The sequence below is a fragment of the Danio rerio genome, chromosome 21 (genome assembly GCF_052040795.2).
Source record: "Danio rerio strain M-AB ecotype USA chromosome 21, GRCz13ab, whole genome shotgun sequence".
Lineage (NCBI taxonomy): Eukaryota > Metazoa > Chordata > Actinopteri > Cypriniformes > Danionidae > Danio > Danio rerio.
Genome location: NC_141041.1, coordinates 26,390,120 through 26,413,172, shown reverse-complemented (window position 1 = coordinate 26,413,172; position 23,053 = coordinate 26,390,120). Strand labels below are relative to the sequence as shown.

Genomic DNA, 23,053 nt, shown 5'->3' with positions numbered 1-23,053 from the left:
TTTTTTGGTTTAGGGTTTTATATTAGCCTCCTTGTATTTTAACGGATGAAATGAAATGTATTTATTAAGTCTAATAAACATGATTAATAATTACGTAAAAGTATCACGGTTTCATGGTATGCCAGTTTTGTGATTACACTGCTCTTAATTGTCTGGGTAAAAAAAAAAGTTTCCCCATTGAACACAATTTTAATTAAAAAAATCAAATATTTTGGAGCAGTAAACATGTCAGGCTAAATAATTAAAATAAATCATTGACTTCTACTGTTTTCATTCGTTTCAAACACTGATTTCTTGAAATCTTTGGAGATCTTTCTTTACTATGGATGTAAAGTGTGCACTGTTCAGCTCTATAGCTCTATATGCTATATTGGTTTATAAGTGATTCAGATGTTTTCTGAATTGTGGCCTGATCAATAGCTTTTGATGTGGACATAACGTCACACTAAAAACTAAACCAAAAATTTTCAAACATATAAAAAACGTAAATATACAGTAGGAACGGTATAGCAGAAAAGTTGAGGGGTTTTAAAACAAACCTTGACTTCTCCAAATCGTGGTAAACCTTGAAACTGGTTATCGAGCCATACCTAGTTCACAGTAGCCTGCACTCAGAAAAGAGTTATTTTTGTTGCTTGTTCAAACTATACTTATTTAAAATGAGTTGAAACAACACAATTCTTAAGTTTTTTATTTTGGGCAGAACTTAATTGCTTTATGTTCAGTCCACTTAAATTTGTAAAAAATGATTAAGTTAACTTAATTCGTTTTGGGACAACATGAAGAATTGAGTAGAACGCAAAATTTTTTAGTGTAGTTTGTGGTGACCCGTCTATATAAAATATATCAGTTTTAATTATTCATTCATTTTCTTTTCGGTTTAGTCCCTTTGTCAATCCAGGGTCACCACAGCGGAATGAACCGCAGAAGGAACTTGCCCTTCCAGCTGAAACCCATCACTGGGAAACATACACTCAAAAAATATATATTTTAACTTGTTTAAATAATAATTAAAATCAGCTGAATCAACACAATTCTTGAGATTTCATTGGGACAACTTAATTTTTTTTGTTCAATCCACATAAATTTGTTAAAAGTGTTAAGCTAACTTAATTTGTGTTGGGACAACATGAATGAATTATGTGGAACCCTGCATTTTTTACAGTGTACACACCATACACTATCATTCACACACATACACTATGGACAATTTTACCCAGTTCACCTATACCATGTCTTTGGACTTGTGGAGAAAACCAGAGCACCTGGAGGAAAACCACGCAAACACAGGGAGAACATGAAAACTCCTCACAGAAAATGCCAACTGACCCAGCCAAGGCTCAAACCAGCGACCTTCTTGCTGCGAAGCGACAGCACTACCTACTGCGCCACCATGTCGCCCAGCTTTAATTATGCTACCGATTTGTCTGGAGCTACAATAGCATGATATAATCTGAGAATGTGCAAAATATGGTCTTTCAAAATATTCTCCAGCTTTTTTGGTTGTGTATTTCTTGGGATAAAACCTGCTTTGAAGCGGGTTTAAAATTAAATTTAACTGGAAACTAGGCATGGGCCGGTACAAGATTCTGACCGTATGATAACCTTGGATAAAAATAAAAAAAAAAATCACAGTTTCACAATATTGTGATTACTGCTCTAAAACATATGTTTTTTACATTTCTGAGTAAAAATAAAGAGAACTTTTTTACCGCTTTGAACACAACCGCTACGTCTGAATTTGCATACTTCTATACTATAGTACGTTAAAATTAGTATGCGAGCCAAGTAGTATGTCCAAATTCAATGAAATTGAAAATCAGTATGCGAGAAGTGCCCGGATGACCTACTACTTTTCGTGAGATTCTGAAGTGTGCATCGGATGGACGCTGGGCTATCTCATGATACCCTGCGAGAGAATTCATGAATGGAAGTGAAGTGGATGTGTCAAAATGGCATCCGTAGTTCTTCAAAGCTCCATTCATACTACTCACATTCATACTGTATAGAACATACTTTTTTATCTTTCAGTAATAAATTCAAATTCAAAGGCAGTACCTACTGAGCAGTATGCGATTTTGAATGCAGCCAATATATTTTTACTTTAAGAAACATTGGAAATGTTTTGGAGCAGTAAACATGTCAGGCTGAATCATTCAAATAAATCATTGACTTCTGCTGTCTTCATTAGTTTCAAAAACTAATTTCTTTACTATTTAAAATGGCTTTGGATGTCTTTTCTGCGGGAGATGCTGTTGTCCTAAAAAAACGTAAAAAAAGAAAAAAAAACTTACATATACCTTAGGAATAGTATAAAGAAAAACAGAAAGTGTTGGCCATTTTAAAACCCTGACTTTTGTAAACCGTGGTATACCCTGAAAATGGTTATTGTCCCATAATGAAAACTTACATAGTCAAAAATAATATAGCTTTTAAGCATTGTGAAATATTTTAATTAGCACAAAACACTGTCTCTTCAAATGTTCAAATGATCAGCCTATTTGTTCTCATTTATTTTCAACACTTCGATGCAGCAACAACAACCTGTTAATCTAAAACGTGTTAAGTTGAACTCACACCAGATGTTAATTCACACCAGATGGTGCATTTCTGTCTCTGTTTCTGTCATATAGGACACAATTAATTCAGTTAAAAATGAAGACGGCATACTCAATTTAAGAAGTGAGTTTTTATTAATCACAAACATACTGTTCAAGAATTCACACAGGATTTGTACCGGTCCCAAACCCAACGGGACATTAACATGAATTCAGTGAATGAAATATGCTTCATTTCAAATTCCAGCTGTCTCCAAAACAACCACAGAAACTAAAATGAGTGGAAAACATCTGAACTCGGCCTCCAAAACATCTTACTCAAGAGTTACGAACCCAGAAAAATAAGACAGAGAACTGGGAGCAGAATAATACGGGAATTGGAGAAAATGCTCTTTTTGGCAGTCAGTATTTGGTACAGCTCTCCTGATTTTTATTTTCAAACCCACAAAATACTTGATTTTCCGTTATGCTCACAGTACTCAATATATGTAGATATATATGAAGAACTATATATCTAGATATCATAACGTACCTCGCTTTCTAACTTACTATATAAAATGAATTATATATTTGTCTAGTGAAAACTCGATTCCATCTGCTGATTTAACACTAGTGCTCTGTCCTCCTCAAACATTACTTCACTCTACATTTAGGCACTAATACATAATAGAATATCTACGTCAATGAAAAGAAAAAGAAGTCATCAAATCAATGCACAACAACAGGTCTATTTACAAAAAAATATTTATAATACTAGAGATCTGTCCAAAACGGTGGGCGCAGAACATTATCATTCCTCTCAAACACCTGTTCATTACTTACTATTGACCTGGTCTAAGAGAGATGAATTAAAAGTGATTGATTAAAAGTTGTTCTGCATATTCCAATGAATTGCTACAGCAGTAATTGCTAACAGGCTGTAATCACATGATAAACACTGGGGGGAACAGTTTGTTATAATGTATATAAAAATGTCCTTTTCCCACATTAAATGATACCATATTTCCAATTCAGCACAACTACATTTTGTAGGAGTATGCATAACTGGCCATTATTGGTATTTGTTTAACTTTTAACCTCTGTTGTTGTAAAACAGTTGTCAAATAGTAATATGTCACTGCTTCAATCTTATCTTGCACGCTCTTTAAATGTTAAAATTAATCAGTTGTGTCATATTCAAATATTAAAAAGTATATAAAAACGTTTATATATATATATATATATATATATATATATATATATATATATATATATATATATATATATATATATATATATATATTAAAACCTTTTATATTTTTTTCACATTGAATAAATCATATTTTGAATTCAACATGTCTAAATTTTGAAGTAGTATGAATCCCTGGAAATTATTGGCAGTTGTTTTATTTGTTTGTGCCTACTAGTAGGCTCAGAAGCTTGTTTTCAATCATCCACATAGTTAATTAGCTATAGATCACATTCGGTTGCCGCAAAAAGTTAACGAGAATTATATATAATATTTATTAATTTTCACTTAAATGTATTTTATTAACAGCTACCCCTACCCCAACCGTCACAGTAATGTAAAAACACATCTGGATCTTGGGTCTTCTCTGTTAGTATAGCTGATTAACCATGTGTCTGGATGATAGCAGCCTTCTGAGTCTACTAGTAGGCGCAGAAAACACCTACTGGCCCATAGCTATCAGCTGATGATCACTGATAACAATCATTCAATTGAGTGAAAACATTCTAAGCAGGTGATCTTGCTGTCTTTTAATGTTAAAATAAACAATTTGTTTCATTATTGTTAAAATATTTAAAATGGACATTTAAAAAACTTTTTTTTTTATTTAAAAATGATTTTATCATTTTTTTCCCACAAATAAATATACTATATTTCCAGTTAAGCACATTTAAATCTTAAAGTTATATTTATTTTTAAATTAATTGTACAACACAAAGTTGTCAAACACCAATGCTTTTTAACACTCTTCTTCTGTGAATGGTAAACTCTGCCTACTTTGATTTGATTGGTCAACACAATCATTCTGATATTGACCAACACTGTTAGAATGCTGAAGCAAAAAACCCTTGTGCACTGTTTAAATGTACTACCCTTTTGTTATGTTTGCTGTCATACTCCATATAACTCCATATAAAATCCAAATCCTTTTTTAAACAGGTCAATCTAAAGTGTTGACTGATGATCAACTGTAAAAACTGCTAATTTGACCTCTTCCCAACAGGGGAAACCACCAACAATTAAAAACGCCTGGTTAAAGGGTGTCATGGTTTTTCAATCAAATAATGTGATTACAATGGAAGTCAATGGAGCAAAAACAGCCACCAACAGTAAATAAGGGAGAGAAAAAATGAAAATCTTATGTCACACAGAACAATTATTGGTTGTTTATATACATAGACATGTCCCCTCAGTATCTATAATGGTTACGGCTCTGTCTGCATTATTGTCACAATTCAGGCTACAGAGGAAGGCACTTAAGAGGAATGATTCTTCAGAAGTTTTCTGAGCATGTAAGGATTCAAACAAATGGTTTTACTCATAAAATGTAGCATTCCGCTTCAGCTGATTGTACTCCTTAAACTCTTCATGTAGGTCAACGTTACATGTGAACAGTCTAAATATATTCATAATCATGGCTATAGAAGTAAAGGTAAGTTTACATGGTTCCAGGTTTGCTGTAATGTATTTAATAAGGCAGATCCCCTCTCTACCATGGAAAGAGTGTCATATTTGCCTCATTCAGCGTTTGGTTCGACCAATAACGTCTTACGCACAGTGTATCGCACAGTGGATCTATATACAACCAGTAACAGTTAGCCAACTAACAAACCCTGTTGTGTTATAAAGTAACATGAGGAGTGTGCTTATTCACTCAAATAATAAAAAGAAAAGAGAAAGCAAAGGAAAAATATATCATAATAAAAAAATAAGAAACAACCTAGACAGTATATTCACTATATACAAGATAAACAGCTAGCATAAGAAGGACACTTAAAATCAAAAATACGCAGCACTGGTCTTTCAAAATAATCTCCAGCTTTTTTTTTTTTGTTTGTTTTTTTTTTTTTGCTGGTGTTTTTCTGAAGATGTTCACCGTCTAAGACTATCTACAAACATGAACATGGAACGTCCTTTCACTACTACCATGAAATCCCAGCAGTTTTGTCATTACATAAGACCTTTGATTGAAGCCGGTGTTCGCTGGATATGCGACTGAAAGGATTTGAACTGGAAAACAAAACATCCACACGTCGAGTGGTTTGGTGCATCGTTTGCATGTTGTAGAACGAAAACCGAGGATGTGAAGTGAGTGGTTTAAACTTAGTCACAATCAAAAAAAAAGAAGCTAAAACTAAAAGGTACTGGCTTCCAGGTTAGTATTTTACAAATATTTAAAAAAGTAAAACATTTTGATTTCTATAGGCATTTTTAAAATATATTCCATCAAAAATAGTCTGAGAAATTTAGCTAGTACAAAACAAATGTTCTCAAAGTGACAGAAGAGCTTGAGGAAAACGTTTTCTGGATGTACTACTGTATTTATCGGCTTCTACTCAAATTTGAGATTTTAGTCAGTCATAAAAAGGGGCTGTAAAAGTTGAAAAGAGTAACATCTAATACGTCTTTAAACAGTGATCAGATGCGATTATTTGTCACCTTTGGCAAATACAAGTTTTGTAGTCACTGTTGTGTCGTAAAGCGAGGCACGTGCCGTGGCAGCTCTGACATCTGTGTCCTCATTTGGGGATTTGTGTCTGCGAGGTAAAATAGCGCCAATAAATCGAACGTAATTCTGCATCTCTTCCATCAGAAATCTTCCTCCTCTTAGATGACAAATGAGGATTTGTGCCTGAAATCCCCCTGAAGGAGAGAAGATTGCGTAAAGGAGGTTGAGATAATTCCTTGTCTTAAACTACAAGACTTTTAAGAGATTTCTTAAGCTCTTGAAAAAATAAATAAAAAAATAAATAGATGAAATCTTTTGATTTTCTCTTACCTCATCCTCTGTTCTGACATAGTCCACTCCATCTCCTTTTGCTGGAGGTTTATAACTGAGAAGAGAGAAAAAAACAAAAGGAATTTAAAAAAAATAACTAAATGTTTTAGATATGGAAAATATGTTAATATGTCAGTCACTACTATATCTTATTAATATTAATGTTTTGAATAATTTAGATGCTTTTAACAGACCTTTGCTCACCAACACTGCATTTATTTGATTAAAAATACAGTAAAATGGTAAATAACTACACACTATGAATCATTTATTGAGTATTATTAAATAGTGAATTCATTATCTGTTAAGCATTAACTCTACATTAAAAGATATTAGTCAGCAGTTTAAAACTGCAAATACAAAAGCTTTTCTTATGTTAAAGTTTTCTTATCTTAATAATTCGCATTTTCATACTTTGTTAATTATTATATTTTCCATTACTAAATTAAGTATTACATGATTTACAAACCAGTCATTGGAGAAAAGTTTTTTTTTAAAAAGATTATCATTTAGAAGGGATTTATAAAGCATAAATGGTCCTCACTTTAGATTAGGTCACACAACTGGATGAAGTTAAGTTAATTATTTAAGTTAAGCATTTACTAACATACAAATTAAGTATATGCCTGAATAATAAGATACGTGTTGATTTTGAATAGTTTAATAATCATTTACTCAATCTGAATGATCTTAAAATAGCAGCAACTAATCTTAAATACAAATGATTTGTAAATAATGCAATCCTTATAATGAATTCACTATTTGCTAATGCTTAATAAATGGTTTACAGTGTGTAGTTATTATAGTGTTGCTAAAATGATAATTAAGTGTGAAATCATATTGCAGTTTAAAATAACTCTTTGCAATGGTAATACAGTTTAAAATGCAATGTATTCCTGTGAATCATAGTTCATTTTACAGTATCATTGCTGCTTCAGAAATCATTCTAAGATGCTGAATTGATGCTCAAGAAACATTACTCATTCATTCATTCTTTCATTTTCTTTTCGGCTTAGTCCCTTTATTATTCTGGGGTCGCCACAGTGGAATGAACCCCCAACTTATCCAGCATATGTTTTACACAGCGAATGCCCTTCCTACAACCTATCAATGGGAAACATCCATACATATTAATTCACACACATGCACTACGAACATTTTAGCTTAGAAACATTATTAATATTATTTATTATTATTAATAAAAATATTGTTATTTTAATGTTAATTATGATGCTTTGTTTATATATTTTACTACAGTAAACATTAAAATGCGTATAAGAAAAAAAAGTACAAATACAGTTTGACTGATAAAATATCTTTGGTAAAAAAAATAAAACCTGCAGTATGTGGAAAACATAATCAATGGTTTTGTTCTGTAGATGCACTAAATTAATCAAATAAAACCTTTACAAAGAAAATCTGTTCTTTCAAACTTTAGATTTAGCAAAGAAATAAGAGCCAATATTAATAATGTTTTATAATTTTACTCCTATTTTACTTATAAATTTGAATGAAGTTATCCAAATTGATTCAAACTTTTCCAAACGCGTAGTACTATAAACACATTGGCATTTATTAACTGAACTAAATGTACAAAAAAGTTTCCCCTTTTTAAATCCTAATGATTTTGTCTCAGTTCAAACATATGAACAAACATGCAATGAATGTAATGTTAAGAGCTGGAAACATTCAGCATCTCTTTGGGTGAAGAAATGGAAAACAAGCTGTAAAGCGGTGAGTCAAAACTGCTCTGGGACAGGGTGACTCAGACTGAAGTCGTGTGCTTACTTGTTTCCCGTCTGCTTCTGGCTGGTGAAGTAGCCACGTTTATAGGCACAGAAGATGCCCACTGTTATACACAAGAGGACCATCACCACCACCACGACTCCCAAGATGATTCCGGCAATGTTGATGTCATCTAGTAAAAAACAAGACACAGCATGAGACCATGGCTTTAAGGAATGTCCTCCTGTCACATACAAAAAAACAACTAAATTCACGTACAAACTTCCATCATCTGCGGTCCACATTCAGAGATGCCAGCCTCATTTTTGGCTCTGCAGTAATATTCTCCCGCGTCCTCCTTCCTGACCGCACTGAATTTCTGAAGAACACGGAAATGACAGGCATTTTAGTTGAAAGACATTTTGCAAAGTGAGCTGAACTGCAAATTATTATTTTTTTTTCTTTTATCAAGGATGTAGGAAATTGATCACAAGTGATAGTAAATATTTATAGTGTATTATAGGATCTAATTCAAATAAATATTGCTCTTTTGGACTGATGCAAGAAAAAAAGTTACCATGGTTTTCAGTTAATATTAAATATATTATTGATAATAACAGTTTTCATTGATAATAAAATTAATTGTTTATTTTGAATGAAATTAGAATGATTTCTGAAGGATCATGTCACACAGAAGACATTCAGTTATTTGCATGTTTACAAGTTTCACAATAATATTGTTTTTATTTATTTTCTTTGCCCAATTTAAAATTTTTTTTGCCCCAAAACACATTGCTGCTCAGAGATGCATCTGATCTGCTGTTTACTCAGTTTTCTTGGATGGAGCTCACTTGAGCTAACTTGTCTACGACAGTTACTCAACATTGCTTAGGCCCCTTACACTGTCAGGTCTTCATGTCCAATTCCGATTTCCGATATCTGATTTTTTTCACGTTGTCATACAATTTTTCACGTTGTTATACAATTTCGACATCGCACATGCATAAAGGTGGGTTCTAGCATCTGCACCACCCTAGCTACCATGGAAGAAATTGCCTTGCTTTTAGGGTTTTTTATTTTAGAAATATGCAAAGTTCGCCCAACATTAAAATGATTTTGAGGCGGAGGAGGAGGGTAAGGGCCGTCATTGCAGTTTGCGCCTATGGTTTACATATGGTGTCCTCGACTATTCAGAGGAACTTGTGGGTACGAGAGAGATCTCAGGTCTGGTAGGAGCAAATTGTGGCAACTGACCACTTGCCTCCTCCATGTTTCCTCTGTTGTTGTTGTTGTTCTTGTGTCAGCGTCTCCACGCACGCTCTTCCTTGTACGTCATTAAACCACTGAGAAGCACCACCTTGGCCCAAGTTTAATGACTTACAAAACAGAAAGCCTCAATAAATGATAGTCGCAGTGTTACATATCCGATTAGTATTGGATTTATTTCCACATATGAAGAAGGCCTGAAATCGATCTCTGAATATCCGAATACATGCGTTTTTTTGTGTGTGTGTTTACATGGTCATTGAACAGATCCGATCTGTGTCACATGAGCTAAAAATCTGAATTGGGTCACATTTAACTGGCAGTGTAAACCGGGCCTTATTTAACTTGTATGAAAGCAATATCATATTTGCAATTTTGCAGAAAAACAGCACTCTTGCTTGTATTAAAACTCCTAAATCCTCTTTAAAAACCTTTCTGCTTGTCATGCATATGCTGTAAAATTAAGACAAGTAGCAAACATATCTGATCTCAAAGCAAAAACAATAAAAAAAATGGTCTTATGAGACACATTTTTTGGGGTTTTTGTAAAGAGTTGTACCATAGTGCAGGTTAAAACTTTAAAGGTCCCGTTAAGTGTTCTTAAATGAGCATTTTTGTTGTGATGTAATTTGAACTGAAACATGAAGACAGCGGAGGACATAGAGTAGCGCCTCCCCCTTTAAAATAACAGCCAATAGCATTTAGTTTTTATTCACTGCCAGTGAAAGTGATTGAGCTCAAGTGTATATAGCAGTAGCTTCTTGAAGGGAATGGGACATGTTAGATGATAGAGAGCATTTGATTGGTCATAAGATTTGATGACATAAAAAATCATTGATTCATTTAAGAGGAAGTGACAAACTGCAGGTTTTGGATGCTTTTATCTTAATGCAAATGTTGTCACTATTTTGAAGCATAGTAGGTTACAGATATCCTTAAGACTAATATACTAATACTAATACTTAAAAAATTTTTTACTTTGATTTCATGGGGGCTTTAAAATCCGTGTGAAGGTTGACAAGGGCACTGAGTACAAATGGTGGAGAATGGCACTCTGGAATGTGCAAATGAGGGCAGCAAATTCTCCTCATGTCTGAGCCCATCACTTCCCAAAAATATCCCTCCGTCTACCCCAACTCACCAGCGTGCCCATTTCCCCGTCTAGGGTGTAAGTGGAGTTGAAGAACTTTGGGCTGCTCTTGGGATCTAGTGGGATTTCCTCCTTGTTGCGGAACCACTGGTATTGAGATTTTGGGTAGCCTTCATCCTCCAGGCAATGCAGCTCTGCTGGTTTGCCCACCGGGATAGACTTGGGCACAGAGCATCTTGGCACGACTGGCTTCACTGCATGACATACAAGAGAATCATCTTAACATCATTCCGAAGATCGCATCCTCACACACATGCACTATTACAGCGACTCAGTCTACAGCTGAACACACTGCTCTTTCCCCTTTTAGACCCCAGATTGAATTCAGATGCAGTTTCAGAGGTTTCCTCATTTAGCCCTGGTCACGCCCTGCATGCATCCTGCATGTGCGCCAAGGGTGGGATCATTGGCTCGGCGCTCCTTCTCATCTTACATCGTAGCAGTTGGGAAAAACTAATAATGCTACGTCTACAACGGTTTCAAAAGTTATCCATCAATAGATGTAGAGTTGTTAGAGTTCTCACCTCGTACAGTGAGTGATATCAAGATCTCATCGAAGGATTTCTGGTCATTGGGTGCTGTGACCTCACAGCGGTAGTCAGCGCTGTCCGATCTTGTGGCATTGAGAATGACCAGGGTTGCAGGCTCTCGAATTTTTGCTCTCCTTTCCAAGTCACCTGGAGAAAATAAAACCAAGTGTTATGGTTGGTTGATACAAATCAGTAGTTACAAATCTAGGCCTATAATAATAGTGCAGTTTTCTACTAAATACTACTTTACAATGTTTTTCAGTTCATTAAAACTTGTTGACACATCAGGAATTAAAAACTAAGCACTCAAACACTTATACAGTAACAGTAGTACAGTCAATGCTTACTTGAGCTAAGTACTAATACTATTAAAGCGTTTATTATTTAGGCATATACACACACGCATATATATGGTTAAAAATCTATTTATGCTTTCAGTGATGTCTGTTCTGATGACTTTTGACATCACTTATGTCTAAAAGTTAGGGGTCATAAAGTAATACTGTGATTTCCACATCACAATCAGGAGATTCATTGTTGCACAGCTGTCTGCACAGCATGTTCATAAAATATTCCGTATTGCTTAATACAGTGCAAGACAAATTTGTCATCCATGTCGTCCCAAGGGGTGTGCAATATTTATAATCTAAGATAACATAATAAATGTTGTTTTAATGATGCGTGAGCTAACATTAGACTCACTTTGCAAAAAAAAAAAAAAAAAAAACACAAATAGCTAAAGCATACACTGCATGATGAGGTTTATTAGAATGCAGTTATAACCCAGCAGGCACACAACATCATAAGACGATAAAATTAGGTTAGGTTTAGATCATGATGTCAGGTGACCAAAATTCAATGTCTAGCCAGCATCTGAGGACTATGTTATTTTGACATGTAATAACGACGTCAAATTACATTGATATTTGGTTGATTTTAGATTGCGTTGAAATGTGACCAAAATCCAACGTCTGATAGATGTCATAGTGGTAACGTCCACACAACATAAAGGTGTAACATGATAAGACGTTGATATTTTGTTGATTTTAGGTTGACTGCCTGACGTTGGGTTCTGATGTCAACTTGATTTTTATTTCAAGACAAAATCCAACATCCACATGATGTAAGGGAATGTTGGGGTACAACGTCAATATGACGTCATGTTGACATCCTGTGCTTTAAGAGAAAGAATTTTTTTTTAAACAGGATTTGTTATAGTTAAATAATATAGTTTCCTGTATAAGAGTGCGCAAGCGTAATCTCAACTGTAATATGATTTATTACTTGTTCAATAAACAACAATTGAATGTTAAGTGAGTTATATTTTAGACAACATTTGTGTCCCCAAGCCAAGCGGGCACCTTTATGTCAAAACAACATAAAAAACACATCAACAAGCGAACCAATTTGATGTCAATTCGCTATATTGATGTCAAAACGACACATAATCGACATCTAATATTGGTGTAAAAAAAACAAAAATAATTTATTACAGGACTTTTAGGACTTTACAAGACATTTAAAATCGATTGCAGGTGCCATTTTTAGATGTTTTGACATGAAGGTAGTTTATATGCATTGCAGTGATACAAAATAAATGTGTAAACTTGTCATTTTTAACTGAAGCGTTTAGTTGAATAAAACTTTTCTTACATTATAATACTTTTTGTGTCATTATGTTGATGGTCAAAAGGGCATCAATGTGTGGATGTTAAATGGACGTCAAGGTTTTGACATCAAATCAAATTTTTTATGTGTTTTTTTAAAACATGTTTTTTATGTCATTTTGTCATCAAGTTACCCACTGAAATAATAATAGTTGTAAACAAAACTAAAGCAGGACATATTTTGTCCCTAAAATTAACTTTTTGAACGAATTTATGAATTTAGGATTCAGTGATCAATTGATAAAGCCATTTACTTGCTTTCAGAATGAATCATCTGTTTTGAATGAATCAATTGAATTATTCACCAACTAAACTTCTAGACCTAATCTTCTTCCAGACACATTAAATGTAAAAATGAACAACCTACATTACTACATGCTGTAGAAGTTTTATTCACTATTATTTCTTGGTAAGCATTGCATTATTGTGTTGTGTGTCTCACAGTGTTTATTAGTGTGTTACCTGATATTTGATTATCAAAATACACATAGCTTGGGTCTCCATTCTTAATCTTCTTCCACTCTATTCTGGGTTTAGTGGTGGTGATGGACTCGATCATGCAGGACAGCTCGATTGCTGCATGGGGAAACAAAGCCAGAGCTCACAAACCATTCCAATGGCCTGTTTAATGTTAAAATCAGACTGCAGGAGTTAAATTACTCAGCCTTACATTCAAACTCGTTGACCCACGGTTTAGAATTCGTCGACTTCAGGAGGACTGCCAAGGTGCTGATGTAACCTGCATTGAGAAGAGAGACACAAAGTCAGTTTCAAGTGGTTCAGGTTCATGTGAATAAAAATGGTTACCGATTTTCAAATTTCTTCAAAATATATTCTGTGTTGAACAGAAAATCGGATTTGAAAGAAGTGGAGGGTGAGAAAAGGATGAAATTATGGACGAACCATTGCTTGAACAACTTGAATAACTCGCAGTAACATTTCAGGTGGTGTTATTATAGTCTCAAGCACACGTGACAGTAAAGATTCATGAAACTCAATTAACAGACGAGCCCAGCGTCCAACGCCTCCAGCCTGACGGCACACATTCCTCGCATCTCTGTGAGCTGTGAACGGATATGTTACCAGCCATTTTTAGTTTCACTCTCACAACAAACATCACTGATGTAAAATTGTCCCACCACAGATAATTGTGCAGACTGACAAGCAGCCTCCGTTCTGTATCATGAATAACAGCTGACTGCATTAAACTGAAGGCCAAAGGGGCTCGCTAAGTTCACATAGTCGCTAATAAACATGCTAAATCATAAAAGGTCAGCTTTAAAGTTCATATTATTTTTAGACGTTTGTGTCTCATCGTTTTTGGTCTCGCATCAAGAAAATGTTTCAATGGATCTAGTTTAGAAACACTTGCTCTTTTTGAGCTATACACCTTAAAGTTTACCGTTTTACTGTCTATGAAATGCTGGTTGGCTAGCAGCATGGAAAAGCTATTGAAAGCACCTAATATACCCGTGTAAGGTCATTTTGTCATAATATTCTGTACAAATATCAGAAGCTTTTTTTTCCATTTTCTGAAAGAGCATAAATTGAGGGCACTGAAATTTTAATGGCCATCTGATTGCGAGGGATAATTTTTATAAATCTTTGATGATTGTATTTTGGGCCAAGGCTCTTGAGAATAACCATCTCACACAGAACAAGGCTGGTAATACAACAGACTCGACTGTAAATCTGACAGAAGTCAAAGAAAGAGTTTTGTGATAGCATATAACAGTTAAGATCAGTCCATCCAACCATGAAGTATTGGATAAGTCTCAAAATATGTCATAGAAAGCCTATACATATCTTTTTCCTTCTTTTAAACATTTTTTATTTATTTTTTGGCCAAAAACAAACAAGCTAAAAGAATACAGACACCATAAATTGCCTTCTTCCCATCAGGCACATGATGTCAACATGACATCAGATTGACGTTGTACCTCACAGGATGGGAACATTGCATTTGGGGTGAAAATGAAAACCAGTTTGAGGTCAGAACCCAACGTCATGCCGACGTCGGACAGACACTTTCCAACACAACCAAAAAAAAAATGTAAATAAATAAATAAATATATATATATATATATATATATATATATATATATATATATATATATATATATATATATATATATATATATATATATATATCCCGTTTAATGATGTTAGAGCTTGACGTTGTGCGGATGTTACCACTATGGCGTCTATCAGATGTTAAATTTTAGTTGGATAAATGTCAGTATTATTATGTCAATATGACATTGGTGTAAGACAGGGGTTTTAAACTCAAATTGGTGGGGAGCCATTTCAGAGACTAACAAATGATAGGAGGGACGTCTTAACATCCGGAAATGATGCTTATGATTGCGTGAGGAGTTTGAGTTATTCAATTAACAATGAGTATGTTGGATCTGGGTGGGGCCAAGTAGGAGCGCTCACTCTGATCCCCTGAGCTCTGCCAGGGTTGTGAAAATTTCAAATTTAACCAAAACAAATCATTTCAATTGGTTAACGATTGACAAGGAAAACTAGGAACAAAAGTCAACCAGCAGAACTTGGGAAGTAAAAAAAAAAAAAGGAGTATGTTTACATGGACACCAATAATATTATTTTAATATGATTAAGACAATACTCTGATTAAGAGTCTACCATGTAAACAGCGATTTTTGATTACCTTAATTCAACTGAACTCATAAATGAAGTAAACAGAAATCAGATTAAGACATGTGGAGTATGCCGATTTAAATCACATTATTGTAGTGCAGAACAGACATGCACTCAAACTATTACCGTCGTGTAGGAATTTTGTTGCATTTTGCAACAGGATAGTCTATACACACACTGCTGTTTGGCACTATGGAGTCAATGAAGGAATACAGACACCTGCATCGCGAAATGTGAAGATTTTTTTTTTCCATTAAGCGTGCGGTATCAATACAACACTCTTCCAGCAATTTATACTCGCATCCAATATCTCGTTTGTCACGGTGGGGCATGCATGAAATGTTTCTGAATGAAAGTGAAAGAGCCAAACTGCAGTTAAAGTTGACAAAATAAAAATGAAACACTCGAAATTACCTGAAACTCCAGAGGAAACATGGAAAGCATGGTGACGCAATGACGTTATTCGATTTATGTGCTGTAACATGTAAACCGGGATCTCAAGCAACTCATGTAAACACCTTAATCATATTATTGTCTTATTCAGATTAAGACAAATAATCTGATTACTGATGTCTAAACATAGGCAATGACAATTAATTATTCAATAAAAAATAACATAATTTGTCTTTGTGAATGCAGTAAAGGCTATGTATGAAATTGAACCCCTAAATAAACCAATGCACACACATAATTTAAAAAGTTGACTTCATAAAATATTTGTAATCTCTTATTAAACATGATTCACAACATCAAGTCAAAAAATAAAAGTTGTCTAATAATAACCCCGAAACACATCACTTGTCGTGGTAAATCTGGCTAATCGTGAAAAATAGTGTCGTCATCAAAGCTCCTGCAGACCTACAGGGACAGGACATTAGCACTATTTCAAGTCAGACAATATTTCTATATATCTGTCATGTACTGCTTCAAGTCAAATTTCAATTGGTCTGCGCTGAGCCGCATCAAGTCAAAAGCACCTAATGAGTTTTGTTTAATTACTTCCCTGACTTACCAGGTGTCTCATATTATCTTGTCATCCCATTACTGTGTTTAAGCCACAGTGTTTCCCATGTTTGTGGGTCAGGTGATTAGTGCTAATGTTGATGTGCTCTTGCTAAAGTAATATACCTTCACTGCATTAAATATACCTTCAGTTCCATAGTCCCTGCACTTCCCATGCACATCTCAGCAACATATCTTCAACAGCTTCTTATCTAATGTTCACCTTCCATTTCAGCATTACCAAAATGATTTGAATATTTAAAACTAATGGAATAATTCACCCATAAACGTTGAAGTATTGATCCATTTGTCACCATTTACTTCAACTTGCTCTAGACATGTTTGAGTTTCCTTTTTTTCTGTTGTTCAGGATTTAAATTATTTAAAGAATGTTGAAAACAGGTAGCGACTGACTTCTAGTAACATTTATACTTAGATTACATATTTTTCTACTATACATTAGTTTCCAACAATCCTCAATATATCAAATAAACTTATAAAGGCTTGGAAGTGCTTGAGGGTGAATAAATGGTTTGAAAATGATCCCTTTAACAATAGAAGCTTTACAAAGTCATAAAGGATGCAGGATATCCTAATAAAACGCACAAGCATACACATCCTCTTTTCAGAGGCAGGACACAATAGCTGCACTCTAACTGGATGTTTTGGAAACAGCCTGTCCTCTAAAACAGGAGGCTGGAGCTCAACCCTAGCGAAACGGCAGCTCACGTCAGTAACGCTCAGCTCTGTCCTGCCGGATGAAGGCTCTGTTTTCTGATGCCATTTGAGGGATAATTGAGCCCTCAAACAAGGCAGGTGCTCTATGACCTACATATCCTGACCTCTCTCTAGTTGTTAGGAAAGCACAGCTGGATGAGATGTGACAATCCTGGCCCAGCTTTAATCTTCTGCTTCTTCCTTTAGAGGCCTGTCTGTTGGTTTCTCTTCAGTAATCTTAGTGTAATGCCTGGGTAAAATCCTGGGCATTACAGAACTGTATAATATAATTGAGAGAGAAAGAGAGATATTCTTGACTTATCTACATAATATATTTTTGTGTTGTTGATACTGTTTGTGGCATAATGTTGATTATTAAATAGTGTTATTTGTTTTTAAGTTTACAAATATTATTATAATGCACAATTACAATTGTTTTGTATTTTAAAATGTAATTTATTCCTTTGCAGCAAGGTTGAATCATTAGCATAATTAATCTGATCTGTGTCACGTGATCCCTCAGAAATAATTCTAGTAAGCTGATCTGATGCTCTAGGAATATGTATTTTTACATTTTTTATTAATGTTGAAGTATATAAAGATACTGATAAATATTAATGTTAAAATAAAATGTGTAAAATGTAAAAATAAATGTTTGTTCTTTTTAACTAAAAGAAGTAAGTTATTTCAGGGAATGAAAAATAGTAAATTCCAGAACAGGCTCAAACTAAATATAAGTAATATATCTAAGAAAACCTGTCATTTTTAGCTATAATTGCATTCATATTATGCACTCTATCTCTCACAGTCAACAAGTTAAGCACTCTACACATCACATCTGCCACTGAACCGGACTACATATTCCATCATGCACTTCAAACACAGCAGTTCCAGTTCACCGCTCATTACAATCACACAGCTGAATCTCATGAGGACTGATTATCAGAACTATATATACACCTCACCTTCAAAACATCTTTGTTCAGACCTGTATCACAGTTAGTGTGGATCACCCAGCGGTTACTTGTTTTTGACAAATTTATATTATATTAAAATAACTTATAAATAAATATGTTCATCTGGAGATGTTTCATAGTAAATAAACAGATAAACGTTCAGTAATATGTTTTATTATTATTATTTAGAAAGGATAGACTAAATACTATACATTAGAAAAAGCTGCAAATAAGTTTTATTAAAACAGTTTTAACAATTAAAATAAACAGCTATCATAAAAAAAATAGAATCAAGGTATCACATCTCAATCTTCACTATATAACTGAACATTCTGATTAAAGAGCAACAAATGAATCTTTCATTTAGATTTTTCGTTCGATTACATTAAATAACAGAAGTCTCACATTAAAAATGCACACATCTAACATAATGAAAGCATTCAATTGCTTTTCTATTTATCACTATGGTGCGTGTCTGACAGTCATGGTGCCTGTAATGGAAATGAAGGGGATGGATTTTTATATTTATTTCAAAGTGTTTTCTTGCCTAAATAAAACTAAAGCTCATTTAAGAGCAAGGGGTGTCCCCTGGTGGTTTGGTGGTATGGGTATTGCTCTTTATTGCCACCCTTCATAGAAAATACAGGAGAAAAATGGGAAAATACCTTTACGGGATGATAGCGCGATAGAACTAAAATATGGGAGAATCCCGGGAAAAATGGGAGGGTTGACAGATATGCATTTACCTGTGTTTTGATTTTTGAACTTCACCTTCAAACCAACAGTACAATTTTAGATGGCAAAGTAAAATTCCCAAAGTGTTTAAGTGTAGTGTTAAGTGTTAAGTGTAGTCAACTTGTAATTAAGCCTGTCACGAGATCTATTTTTCTGAGGTACGATATATAGCAACAAAATTGAAATACTATTGTCATTTCAAGACTATTTTAACACTATAACAGCATCAAAATGCAAGTATACTTTTCCAAAGAACACATAATGTTTTATTCTTAAGAATATTTTGTTTAATTATAGTCATTTTAACAATGTAATAAGGCATTGGAATCAGAATGCGAAAGCAGATATGTCCTAAACAAAAACAAGTGTCCAAGGTAAAAAGAACTAGAAAAAGTAATAGATCTGTTTTCAGTCATCAGGTACCCACATGAAAATATCCTATAGTAATTTCTAGTAAATATTAGTGTTTTTTTTTTAACCATACTGACACTGAAACCTGCAATAGAGATTAGCAGGGTGTGATATCAGCTAAAATCAGGTTAGAATTGTTTCTGTTTTTTGTATGGCCGATATATATTTCATTACCAAATATTATTGAGGACATGTTTATGTGCAATAAATATATATATATTTATTATTGTAACAGGTCTACTTGTAATTTCATTAATAGCAGCCTTTTTCTGCCATTTATCGTATTAATAAAGATTGAAAGAGTCCAAATTATTAGAGTAATTAACATTACATCTCAAATTCTTCTTATTTTGCTTTACCCTTTGTTTATCCTTCATTAAAGCGGCACAAATAGACCACCCAGGGCAAACTCAGAACGGTGAGGTCGCCCTTATTCGAGGAGGCCATTTTCTAATCCTGGCATCAACACCTAACACAGCATGAGGGTCTATGGAGAAACATTACACCACAGAGAAATGAGTTATCCAGCCAGAATCATGGGGCTGTTTGGACAGCATCCACAGCGCAGCACAGTTTCAATCTACACCACACCCTACATACTGAACAGCCCGAAAACATTCTTCCCTGATGCAGCCATTCAACACACACATATATATATGAACTGGATAATGTTCCTTGTTATATTTAAACTGCAGTATTGATTTATTTTGTTGGGAGGAAGAGGAGGAGATGGGCAAGTTATATTCACTGGTGGAGAAAGAAATTCCTGAACTGCCATTCCACACACATCCTGGATCAACTGGATCATTTGATTGAATGTCTATGGCCCTGTTTAGACCTGATGTAAAGTGGCATCTTAGTTGTTCGGGTCACAAGTAGACAATGGGTTGGTGAATTATGGTTCTTCTGAACTTTCAGTCTAATATTGCAAAATAAGCATGCAAAAAGACTGATCATCAGTGGTGTAAAATAACAAATTACAAATATGCAAATTACTGTAATTGAGTAGTTTTTCTCAGGAATTGTAATTTACTAAGTAGTTTTATAAATGTGTACTTTTACTTTCCCTAACATTTCTATTGCTGTATTGGTACTTTTACTCCACTACTTCCTTCAAACTGCAGTCACTGCTTTATTACTTTCTATAAATCAGTCCTGTGAGTCTAATCAAATCGCACATTGAAAGTTAATTGCATCACACTGAACTACATTAAGACATGCAGCAAACTGTTTGGAAGCATTAAAGGTTTCCAAGAAGATACTTTACACCAGGGGTGCCCAAAGGGGTGCCAATGTCCTGCAGAGTTTAGCTCCAGCTTGCTTCAATACACTTGCCAGGAGCTTTGTAGAATACTTGGTAAAAGTTTGATTAGTTGGTTCTGGTGTGTCTAATTGTGGATGGAGCTAAAATCTGCAGGACACTGGCCCTCCAGGATCGGGTTTGGGCACCCCTGCTTTACATCCAATGAGACTGAGACTGTTTAAATTGCATGTCACGGATGAGAAGATGGCAGATGATGACTGTATGAAGACTGAAATGGCCTTAAACAAAAATTTTACTTATACTTTGAGTAATATTCACAACAAATAGTTTATCTGTACTTACACTACATTTTTGGGCAAGTAATGATACTTTTACTTGAGTATGATTTTTCAGCACTCTTTCCAACACTGCTGATCATGCTGTGTCCTCTATATATCTAGTTTTGCATAAAATAAATTGATTAACAGCACTTTAATGATGTTATTTATTCATTTCTTTTCTTTTCGGCTTAGTCCCTTTATTAATCTGGGGTCACCACAGGGGAATGAACCGCCAACTTATCCAGCACTTTTTACGCAGCGGATGCCCTTCCAGCTGCAACCCATCTCTGGGAAACATCCATACACACTCATTCACACTAATACATTACAGACAATTTAGCTTACCCAGTTCACCTGTACCACATGTCTTTGGACTGTGAGGGAAACCGGATAACCCTGAGAAAACCCACACGAATGCAGAGACAACATGCAAACTCCACACAGAAACGGAAACTGACCCAGCCAAGGCTCGAACCAGCAACCTTCTTGCTGTGAGGTGACAGCACTACCTACTGCGCCACTGCGTTGCCCTTTAATGATGTTATACACAAAATAAAACAAATATACACAAATTATACACAAATCTGTATTTCACCAAATAAGTTGCTGAGAGCTGGATTATTTTGAAAATGTATGTACACAAACGAAGAAAATAATGCAGAGACTTGCAGCTTTCATTTCTAAACTCACAGATTTGTGTTAGAACAAAGTCCCTTTTAAGCAAAGTCTCTAACAGGGTATATGCAGGTATCCTAAAGGTAATTTCAATACCTTATAAAGACCTTTTAAAGACCTTCTTAGAATATTTTAAGACCTCATCACCACCCCAAGTTCTTATCAGTATCAAACCGTTAACTTAAACAGTTGTAGTTAAATCAATGTAGTGGAACTATGCAACAGAACACAGATAAGCTTGGAAGAAGCAAAGCTTAAAAGAATAAATTACGCAGTTGTTTTCAGTGACAGGCTTCAGCCACTATTTAAACTCGTCTTTCTCCAACCAGGAGCAAAAAAAACTTACATTTTCCCATTTTGCCGTCTGTTTAGCTCTATAGTTTTGCTACATGTGGAAAGCGTCACATCACCTTCCTACGTTTGTCGCAAATTACGTGACATCACCCGGACACAGAAGCTATTATTTAAGTTATTTAATAACAATTATTATTTATTTATTTACAAGTTTTTTACTGTAATATGCTCACATATTACAAGTGAGAGATTTTTGAATGAAAGGTGCATTTACACTAAGTAAAACATGTGCTGGATAAGTTGGCGGTTCATTCTGCTGCAAAGTATGTTAAGCAAAGTAATCTAAAAAAAAAAAAAACAACCTGGAAAAATTAGATGGATTATAGGTTCGGATTTCTTTTCGATTGATTGCCCAGCCCTAGATTGACGATTGGCTATTTCAACCGGAAGATGAGATTTCCTTCACTGTGGCAACCATTTAGAAAGTTTCACTTTTCCCCATTCATAGTAATGCAAGTAAACAGACTTTGTATATCTATGGTCTTTGGTTAGAATCAGAATGCCAAAAATAAAGCTATAAAAAAAAAGTTGCCTCTGTTGGGTTTAGGTCAGGGGTTTGTTGGTCTAGCACAGGGGTGTCAAACTCAGTTCCTGGAGGGCCGCAGCCCTGCATAGTTTAGTTCCAACCCTGCTTCAGCACACTTATCTATAGGTTTCAAATAAAATTGAAGTACTCAATTATGTGTTTTATTAGGGTTGGAACAAAACTGTGCAGAGCTGCAGCCCTTAGGCAACTGAGTTTGACAACTGTGGTCTAGCAGCTGACATGTACGGCAAGCCCTGCTTTCTCCTAGACTTGTACAGGAAGAACGTATACCTGAAACTTAAATAACAAAATGTACCCCAAGTAATGTATTTCAGATTCACAAAAATTTAGACAGTACCTGTAGTGGATTTTGTCATCATAAATATAAACATACCTTGAGAAACGTATTTCAGGCTGAGACACATATTTTCAATGAATCTATTAAAATCCAATCTGGCCAGAAAGATCAACAGTAATGAAGTCATTAACTGCAAAGTAGTCAGCCTTTACACATGAGCATCTGATA

The 23,053-nt window shown here is 34.6% G+C and overlaps 1 protein-coding gene across 1 annotated transcript in view; it reads right to left on the bottom strand.

Annotated features, from left to right (window-relative positions):
- Positions 1–5,606: 5,606 nt before the first annotated feature.
- The window catches only part of jam3b (junctional adhesion molecule 3b), a 57,942-nt gene continuing 40,495 nt past the window's right edge, over positions 5,607–23,053 (bottom strand). Inside the window, 8 exon segments of the mRNA NM_001082863.3 lie at positions 5,607–6,429; positions 6,566–6,620; positions 8,354–8,483; positions 8,570–8,669; positions 10,698–10,900; positions 11,231–11,383; positions 13,366–13,479; positions 13,574–13,642. Of these exon segments, the coding sequence (NP_001076332.2) occupies positions 6,394–6,429; positions 6,566–6,620; positions 8,354–8,483; positions 8,570–8,669; positions 10,698–10,900; positions 11,231–11,383; positions 13,366–13,479; positions 13,574–13,642 (860 nt within the window). The 3' untranslated portion in view covers positions 5,607–6,393.